This window comes from Octodon degus, unplaced genomic scaffold (genome assembly GCF_000260255.1).
Source record: "Octodon degus isolate 3935 unplaced genomic scaffold, OctDeg1.0 scaffold00010, whole genome shotgun sequence".
Taxonomy (NCBI): Eukaryota; Metazoa; Chordata; class Mammalia; order Rodentia; family Octodontidae; genus Octodon; species Octodon degus.
In genome coordinates this window covers 9,182,218-9,191,904 of record NW_004524586.1, presented here as the reverse complement: position 1 = coordinate 9,191,904, position 9,687 = coordinate 9,182,218, and the positions used below count along the sequence as shown (strand labels likewise).

The 9,687-nt window shown below is 56.0% G+C and overlaps 1 protein-coding gene across 1 annotated transcript; it reads right to left on the bottom strand.

Annotated features, from left to right (window-relative positions):
- Positions 1-4,770: 4,770 nt before the first annotated feature.
- Positions 4,771-9,588, bottom strand: LOC101584599 (sperm flagellar protein 1). The gene is made up of 7 exons (XM_023709074.1): positions 9,459-9,588; positions 9,031-9,142; positions 8,231-8,381; positions 7,642-7,720; positions 7,117-7,204; positions 6,936-7,035; positions 4,771-5,490 (listed from the first exon to the last, which is right to left on the bottom strand). The coding sequence occupies exons 1-7, from the start codon at positions 9,586-9,588 to the stop codon at positions 5,347-5,349; spliced, it is 804 nt and encodes a 267-aa protein (XP_023564842.1). The 3' UTR covers positions 4,771-5,346.
- Positions 9,589-9,687: the final 99 nt, after the last annotated feature.

Below are 9,687 nucleotides of genomic sequence, written 5' to 3'. Positions count from 1 at the left end.
CCTTTAACAAAAAAATTGCATCTTGCTAAGTTGCCCAGGCTGGACTTCAACTTGGGGCTCTCCTGCCTCAGCCCCTCTGGATGCTGGGGTTACACACAAATGCCAGCATGCCTGGCTTCTGAGTGAACTTTTCAGGTAAGTTTCAAGGTAGCAGGTTTAGCAATGAAGGTGCCATCACCAGCTCACACTTCCACAGCTTCTGTATGTCTTGGGGTATTTTAAGATGGTGCAAGCATTTCACCCATGCAGGGCCATATGTTGTTTTTTGTTTGTTTGTTTGTTTCTTTGTTTTGAGACAAGGTCTTATTACGCAGTTCAGGCTGGCCTTGAAATGTGCAGTCCAGGCTGGCCTTGAACACATGCAGATTCTCCTGCCTCATCCTCCGTAGGGTTGCGCATATGCCCAGCTACTAAAGAGCACCCTACCCTGCCTACCAACTGAGAATGTCCGCTGTCTGGACGCCAGCATGTCCTGAGTGCATTCCTAAGACACCCTTGACCCTGAGGTCCCTCATCCTGCTTTCTGGAGTTCTAGAATGAGGTCCGACAGTAGTGCCAGGAGCACTCCCCTCGTCCACACTTTCTGCCCACCCTTCCCTCTGACTTCCATTCTCTCACCACTTGGTGCCACGGGTGGCCCTGGCACAGGCCCTTTGCTGCTGCTGCCCTGGCATCATTTACCGTCATCTGTCTTCACTCCGGGGAGTGCCCACTCACTGGCCAAACACCTTATCTTGGCTGTCACTCTCCTTCCCTGAGGGCAAGAGACATATGAGGCCAGCCCTCCAGGGGCTGGAAGTGGCCCCTCAGTGCTTGTCCCGAGACCTGAGAGCACGAGGACCTCCCCTCAGACTTTTCTGTGATTGTGAGGCACCAGTAGCCTACATGGTCTCCTGAGCACTGGGGCACCAGCCTCAGCGAGGTGTCCAGAAAGCAATCTAAGGCTGTTGAGGGGCCGCATGGGACCAACCCTCATTTTCTCTTGTCCCTACCCACACTGGAGGGGCTCTGAGTCCCCTGTGCCCTCCCCAGGTCCTTGCAAATTTCTGGCCGTCAATGTGCGCATAAGCCCCCTCAGTCTTTTCTGGGTGAGAAGGGAAGGAAATAAAAAGCAACACACTGAGCAAAAACAGGGGCGCTCTCTGGTAGCACCTAGGGCTGCCCTGTTTGCCAACCAGTGTTACCAAACATGGCAGAAGGAAGGTAGATGACTGGACTGGCCACACGGGGCCGCCCTATGCCTATGGGTGGCCCCACACTGATGGGAAGGGCAGCAGCGTGCGGGCCACCTCAGAGGCTGGACCCACAGCTGTCACCCAGGCCACCCCATGTGCACCAGCATTGCCTCATTTTGCAAATGAGGATGTGGTTCAGAATTCTGCAGACATGCCCGGGGTACAAGGAATTCCTACTTGCACTTGCACGCAGTTCATACGTCAGTGCATGGTTCCTCCTGAAAAGGATTCTAGTGGAATGTTTACCAAGGACAGGAAGTCCCTCTTTTAGACAAGGAGCAGAGCACCTCTCCTAACAAGAAGGTGACCTTCTAACCTGTGGTGATCCGTCCTCGCTGGCCTGGCCCTAGGGTCCAGGTCTGCTGTTCATCCAGAGCCTGTTGGAATAGTTTGTCTCAGGAAAGGCATTGATATGCTGGGAACAGCATGCTGGTCATGAGGAACAAGGACCGGGGCTTGGGCTTGGGACGCACTTCCCCTCCTGGGCCGCGCTGCTTTCCAGGCATGGGATTCCTTCTGGTTTTTTTTTTTTTCAGGTACTTCATTTATTCTAGATTTTCCATATTACTTACATCACAAAGCAAGGATAAGTGAATAAGGTAGAAAAATGAAAAGGCAAGGCAGTATGAAATGGAAATATTGTGCTGGATGGGCCATCAGGATGCAGGGGTTGAACGGGCAGCAAGAGCTACACGGGAGGTGATACTCCTCTGTGGCAGACCACTGTGCCCTTAGCCCTGCTCAGCGCTCTGCCTCCACTCAGCACACTGCCATGCCTGCTTTGTACCAGCCTGGCTCCTAATCACACGTCTTGAACTTACAAGACGCATTTCTAAAGTGGGAAGTGATGTTTGCTGGGTCCTGTCGGTCGAAGCTCCAGCACTTCCTCATCCCACTACTACTGGGTTTCTCTGAATTGCAGCTGAAACCGGATGCAGTATTTGCACAAGCAGCCACAGAGATGTGGTAAATCCAGCCCTCCAGTCGTCATTTCCTGGGGGCTTGGAGACCAGGCAGAGTGCCAGGCCCCTAGCCAACTCCTCCCAGCTGGTCTCTGCCAAGGAAGCAGGTGTCTCTGCCGTGGCTGTGGGAGACGGTGGGCCCTCAGTCACCCTTGATCTGGGCCCAGATGCCCTGAAACACCAAACTTTCCTGGGGTCCCTGAAGCAAATGTTCCTTAAGAGCCCAGGGTCAGGTGGTCTTGGAGTCAGAAGGCAGGCTTTAGGGGAAGAGGCATGCAGTGTGGGGGTAGGGGACAGCCAGTGTGGAAGGAAGAGGCTGTGCGGGAGTCCACCCCCACCAGAGGAGGATCCAGGAAGAAGCTCGTGGTTCACTTGTCCTCAGATCTGTAAAGACCCCAGGAGGACCTCAGCTATGCAGCCCCCCCAACCACCACTTGTTCCCACACTGGCAGCCCCAGCCAGCCTCCAGGTGGCTCTTCCCCCACCAGCCTCACAGACGCCATCCTCTACTCAGAGCAGGTGTTCTAGGTAGGGCTCAAGGAGGGACAGGGAACCCGCTTTGCCCATGGGGCTCTAACCCCACAAGCCCGGAGTGCTGTGTGAAGCCCCCCAGACACAGGCGTTGCTGGTTCTCCAAAGAGAACACAGAATACTACCTCAGAAAGGGAGGCCAAGTGATGTCCTCGCATCCAAGAACAGAGAACCCTATAGCTGTGAGCCCCAAGGTTGCAATTCTTAGTCATCATAACCCAAGGAAAGGCTAGGTGGGGGTGGGGAGGAGCAGCCCTCAGCACACACCCTGTCAGGACGGGCTCACAAGGTGTACTGATCTGACTCAGCATCTTGTAGGGGGTGACTACAAACAGATGCCGCCATGGGGCTGCAGCGTCCTGGTTCCTATTCTGGCATGGCCAAGTGGCTTCTCCAGGCCACTGGAGGGGTAGATGTCCTCGCGTTAAGTGCTCGGTGGACTCCAGCCTCGGAACCAGGAAATACAGCTCCGTCTGGGCTGCTCTACACTCAGTAAGCTGTATTGGCCAACCTTTTAGAGCTTTCAGCAATGCATGCAGCCTGCTGTGGCGGACGTGCCATGGTTTTGCCGCCACTGCCCCAGTGCCTTGGTCAACTCCGGGGACAGGCTCCAGCTGCAGAGGCACTCCCAGGAGGTGGTTGTAGATGGGCAAGCCAGGGCCTGCATTTAGGGCATAGCCACCTTGTTTCTGGGGACCAGAGACCCGAGATCCGCTTGTGTCACTCTCTCCTTGGCATGGCATTTGCACCCAGTAGGAGGTGGGTTGCTACCAGGCCCAACCCACACGGTCCAGAAGGTAGGAGCTGGACCAATGAGAAGCACATCTTCCTGCACCAAGAGCCATGACCCACTGGCACACTTGGCCATGCCCCCGCCTCGACCATCCTCAAGGCCACCACCACAGCCCCCTCCACTGGCCAGCACACATGCATCCCACACATGTGCACAATATAGCACTACATGGGTGCACAGTGCCACATACACAATCATGTATCTGTAGCCATACAGTGTCACATACAGTATCACATGGATAGCCATAGTGTCACACATAGGCGCACAGTGCCACATGTAAATGAAAACACACAAGCACACAACAGCCTCTGCTTCCTTCCAAGCCTGTTTGTGCCAGGGGTCAGTCTTTCTGCCTCTGTAAGGATCCAAGCACCTCACACAGATGAATTTGTATGTGACACATACATGAGGAGTTTGTGCATGCGTACACACGTGTGGGCATGCTGGGAATCCCTGAAGCACAACAGCTGGCCCGCTGCTATCACCACCCTAGGGAGAGGGAGGAGGGCCGGATCATCCATAGCTCCCAGGCTTAGCCTGGGGAGGGCAGCTGGCCATGATGCGAATCTGCCTGGGCCTGTGATTTGACTTCCTTGGCCAGGCCCTTCCCAGGTATTTCCTGTCTCATAGCAGTGGATGTGACCGAGTAAGAGACCCCAGCTTGAAAGGATCTCTGCAGTGTTTTAGCAGATTGTCCTGTCCCTGACACTGGAACCCACTGGTGCCAGGTGCAAGGAGCTGTCCCTCTGACTGACCACCTTGGCTGGGACTCTGAAAGGCTCCAAACAAGGCACAAGGCCACCTCAGCCAGCTTCCCAGAGGTGACAGAGCTAGTCACCAGGACACCACCTTCCTGACTCCTCTGAGGTGACTCACACTGTGGACGGCAGGAGACGTACAATGCGTCTTCTGACTCAGGGAGGAAGTGGGCTCACTGACCCTCTGGAGGAAGCTCTGAAATCTAGATACAAGTCTGTGGCTTCTGACGCTACTTCCTGAGACCCTGCAGGGACTCAGCCCGGGAGCACACAGCAAAGCGGACCCCACAGGGGAGGGCAGCTGAGATGAGGCAGGTGTGTGAGTGTGGGGCTCAGTTCATCCTACCAGGATCTGCCCCAATGGCACATGTGGATGTGCAAAGCAACATGGATGAGTGCAGAAGCCAGCAGGCCACAGCCCTAGAGCCCACCCCAGCGATGGGAGCCTTCTGTCCACATCCACGCTCCCGAGCTGAGAGGGCCCGTCGTGCACACAAGAAGACAGCAGCCAGGTTCCAGGCCCAAGGGGAATCAGGCTTGCAGCAGCCAGCTAAGCCCAGGCCCAGCTGTGCCTCAATTTTGCCCCCAAACCTCCAGGGCAAGCTGGTGACTGTGAGGTAGGGCGGGACACCCTGCTGGTCCTTCTCTGCCCTCACATCCTTTCAGCAGAGCAGCTCAGCACGCACAGGCAGACATAACTCGCCTGTGGCTTGTGTCAGGGGCATCTTCTTCAGATTCTAGGGTGGCTGTCATTCCAGAGCCACATGGATAACCACAGTGGACCAGCCTACACTAAATAGTGTGGCCCCAAGTCCCAGGACTGCACACACTGAGGCCTCAAGTGCTCACAAATGTAGCCGATGACCCATCCAGGGTGGGAGAAACATTCAATCTCTATTTAAACTGATTTCCATGGTAGCATGACTCTGCAGTAACAGTCAGCAGGAACTTCTGTGACAAGTACCTCCAGAGCACCCCAACCACCACTGTGCTCCCACTAAACCTCTGGACAGGATAGTGCAGGATGGTGTGGAAGAAGCCCTGGCTGGTGGAGGCTCCAGGCAGGTTCAAGATTGGGGTTTGGCTGACTCAAGGTGGGCACCCCCTAGGGGCCCCTGGCCCTCCTCAGGCCCAGGTCTCATCAGCTCCTCAATCCACCGGTCCTTCAGCTGTACCAGGTTCTCCAGCCTCACCACCTTCATCTGCAAAACCTTCAAAAGAACATACAGGCTTGAAGAACTTCTGCTCAGCAGACCAAGCAAGAGGTGCCTGTGAGCATGCAGGCAGTGTGTCGCTGTCCCTGCATCTATGGCCCACATACATGCCCATATCCTGACCACTTCCCTGGGGCCCCTCACGCAGTGCCAAATGAGAAAGGGCAGGTGGCTGAAGCCATGCAGGGAATGCCCTCCCCACTGTGTGACCAGCCCATATGTTCCAGGTTGCGGCCTACCACCATGTAATTCCCCCAGGAATCCTCCTGGTGTCTCTTTGACTTGTGTGTAGCTCATTAACACTTGGGCAAATGGCACTCGATCATTTCAACCCTTAAATGGCAGGTTGAGCTTTTCCTCTCCGGATCTTATGAAATGAAATCGTTATGATTCACTCAGAGCACGTGGGCTGGACCCAGAGCTGGGACAGCAAGGGGCCATGGATGACCTGCAGAGCCAAGCAACTTCATTTCTTCTTGTAGCTTCCTCTTCGCTGCCATTTGGCAAATTCCAAGCCACCAATGATATCACTTTCCTGCACTCCAAAGATGACACTCATCAAGATTAGGATGCCCAGTCAGCACTTCCTGCAGGCCCTTTGACCCTGAGGTCCAACCCAGCATGCACTGCCTGCTACCTCGCACTGTCAAGGCAGTGGAGAGGAAAGAGTTGCTAAATGGTTTCCTGCCTGCAAGAACCTCAGGGCCCTGGGGGATAGAGCAGAGTGGAGGTGTATGTCATGTAAAATGAGGGGTGCTTCACAAACCCAGGTTTGTTCCACAGAAACAGGTGTGCCCCATGTGAATGCTCCTGAGAGCCCAATGGTGCGTCCCAAGACCAAGGACTACGGTTACGCAACTTCCCCACAATGCCTATGGAGATGGGGAAGGGGCAGGCAGGAGGCTCTCCAGGAAGCACCTCCCAGGTGCCTGCCCAGCAAGGGAGTACCTTCTGCCCCTGGACCTAGGCCCAGGCCACACTGCCAGCACGCACAGCTGTGCTTGTGTCTTGTCTGCAGCCCTTACATGCAGACCTAAGACTGACAATCCAGTTAAGACATTGAATATGAAGTGGAGGACAACATACCTTTTTATTTGTAAATATTTAAACTATATGAAACTAACTATATGTTTACTCCAACCTATGCTTCCTCTTTCCCATCCTCAAATGCATTGGGGGGAGGTTGCTTAGCCAGTCCTGGGCCTTGGGAAGCACTGCGCAGCCCAAGGCTCTTCAGGAGCACTGATATGGGGCACTGCTGGTTGGGTCTGGTACCCAACACCAAACCCCAGGTTGGAGCCAGCACTGGAGAAATTCAGCTGACAGCTGGACTGTAGCTGGGAGAGAGGGCTGGAGAAAGCAGAAACAAGAGTGTTTTTTTGTGTCCCTGCCTCTGTAGACCACCGTGTATCGAAGCAGGAGGGATAGCAGACGGGCCATACCTGGACTGTCTGCTGCAGAATGACTAGTGCCTGCTCCTTGTCCTCCAGCAGCTGCTGGATGCTGGCTAGGCGCTCCCAGGCCTCATTCACTGGGTCTCTACTGAAAGAGAGACACCAGCCTTCAGTGTATCAGGTGGGGGATAGGGACTATGGGTGAAGGAGGAATTGAGAGATGGCCCACCATCCACAGGCAGAGCAGTCTGTCTTCTCCAGAGCTCTCTGGTTCTGAAGAGTCTTCACAGCGGAGGGATCTGGTGAACCTGGTAGGCCTGCTTGACAAATGGACACCATCAACACAGGGTCTCTGCTTCTGAGATGCACAAGTGGGCTGGGGGTGGGGGTGGCCTGCATAGGTGGAGCAAACTCAAATGTCACCATATACCTGTTTAATCCCAGCCAGATTCCAGGGCCCTTTAGCACAGCCCTGCATGCTCTGAATAGTGACTCCATTTGGAGACACAGGGGCCCAGTGGGACACTGCCATCTGGCTGCTGCTGCTGCAGCCAGGGGGACCATCTGCCTTCCTCAGGGGCTGGCTGGCCACGGGATCTTACGTGCACTTGAGCACACTCGCCGCCCTTTGCAAGTGCGTGAACCCACAGGCATCCCATGTGCAGTCATGTGGTGATGCGGTGATTCCCCTCACAGATGGCCCAAAAGGATTCTGACAGGCAAAACTGGTCTACACTGGGGGTTTGGATCCTACCCGTATGCATATGCGTATGCGTGTGGGTGGGCAGCTCCACCCACGCTTGGTCAGCATTCCCACTGGAGAGTCCTGGATCCTGTGAATTTGAAAGGTTGGCAAGCAAGGCTAAGGGGAGTAAACAAGCCTGCCTGTCAGTCCCAGTGACTACTGAGAGAAGGGAGGGTGGTCAGCAAGCAAACTGGAGAAGGGACAGGGCCTGGCTTAGTACTGTTGGGGCTTCGGACTAAGAAGGAGCAAATCCAAACAATTTTCACTGCCTGAGGCAGGCAGGTCAGGAGAAGGGACAGGGCCTGGCTTAGTACTGCTGGGGCTTCGGACTAAGAAGGAGCAAATCCAAACGGAGTTTTCATTGCCTGAGGCAGGCAGGTCAGGATGGGAAAGGGCAAGACCCTGGGGAGGCCTGGCCAGCAGTCCAGTCAGGGGTTCAGGGGTGGACATGCGTGCAGTGTAGAGTGCAGGGTTGTGGGGAGCAAAGGTTTTACTGTCACCAATTTCTTGTTTTCTCATAGGTAGATGATCTGACTCTATATAAACAGGCAGTGATACAGCAGGTTCTTAAGCTATACTGATTTCCACAGACACGTACTGCTATGCCGGGAGAGCCTGCAGGAGCAGTGCCAGCCTCCACCTTCTCCCTCAGTGCACAAAGGATGGGCTCGATGGCCCCAGGCACACTGGCCACCACCTTGTGGATATCTGCCTCTGAGACACAGAAGTGCAGCTTGTGGAAGACTTTCCTGTAAAGGAGGCAGGGACACACCCTCAGAGCCGTGCCCCCAAGGGTGAGGCCCTGGGCCACAGGAGGCCATTCATTTTAGTGTCCCCTCCGAGGATCACAGGAAGAGCAGTGCCCCATGCCATCAGGCGAGCAGTCCTGCTGGTCCATGTCCGAAGCACCTAGAGTCTGACCTTTTCTAAGTTCCTTCAAGGCCAACCCCGCCTGTGGTTGGCCCGCTAAACCTCCCTCCACCTCGCTCCACACCCCTCAGCCCACCCAAATTGGAGCTCCATCAGCTTTGCCCAGGCCTGTCCTGGCAGTGCTTCGGTGGAAGGCTGTCCCCAGCATGGCCTCCAGGATTCCTGGGCCTGCACCGAGGGCTCTGGGGCTCTCCCTAGCCCGCATCACCCTCCTGACTCCTCAGGGCCCTCTCTGCTTCCTTATTTCTCACAGGCCTGCGCTACTGGGCTGGTTGCTCTTCACATCACTTGGCAGACCTGACGCTGTGTTTTGTTATTTACTTTCTAAGCAGAGACTCTCCACGAGGGCAGGCACTGTCTACTGTGAGTCTCCTGTGTTGTCATAAAGCCTGGCTCCCTCTTCAATGCGTGGGAGGCTCGGAGTGGGCCTACACTGACAGGCTGTCACCGTGGGAGCCCCAACCTTGCCTGTTGAGAAGGCTCCAGTTACTGAGCTTCTGGTCCGTGTTGCAGGCAGGGATGTAGCTGTGCAGGTCCACGAGGCGTGGGTGAAAGTGCTTCACGATCTCTGCCACCAGCACTGTGGGAGGGGAGGGTGAGCCTGGCCTGCCCAGCTACGTCCCCCGGCTGCTGCCCGCTGTGGCCCTTGGCTCCCTGCAGGGCACGCGGAGGAGGTACAGTCTGGTCCCTGAGATACAAGGCTTGGGCGCACTTAGTCCTCGGGAGGAGCCAAGTCCTAGAAGCCGCGGCTGCAGGCGGCGTGCCACGCTATAGTTCTCTTTACTTCCCCTGGGAGTAAAGGGGCCAGACCTAAGAGGACCCCTTATTCCCGGAGCCCTGGCGGCCCAGTGCCCCACAGCCTCCCGTCCAGCCCGCCCTCCCTGTGGCGCTCGCACCGCCATCGCTGAAATCCCGGGCCAGATGCCGCTTAGGGCGGCTGAGCGGGAGCCTGTCCAGCCAGGCGCAGAGGCCGCGCAGCAGCTGCGGAGAGGGGGTAGCCGGGCTCAGCCTGGAGGCACCCCGCATGGCTAGAGCTTGCGGGCGTTGCGGGGCAACCTAACCGGAAGGGGCGGGGCGCGTGAGAAGCTGGGAGCCCGGGGCGGGGCAAGGAGGCGAAGCACGGGG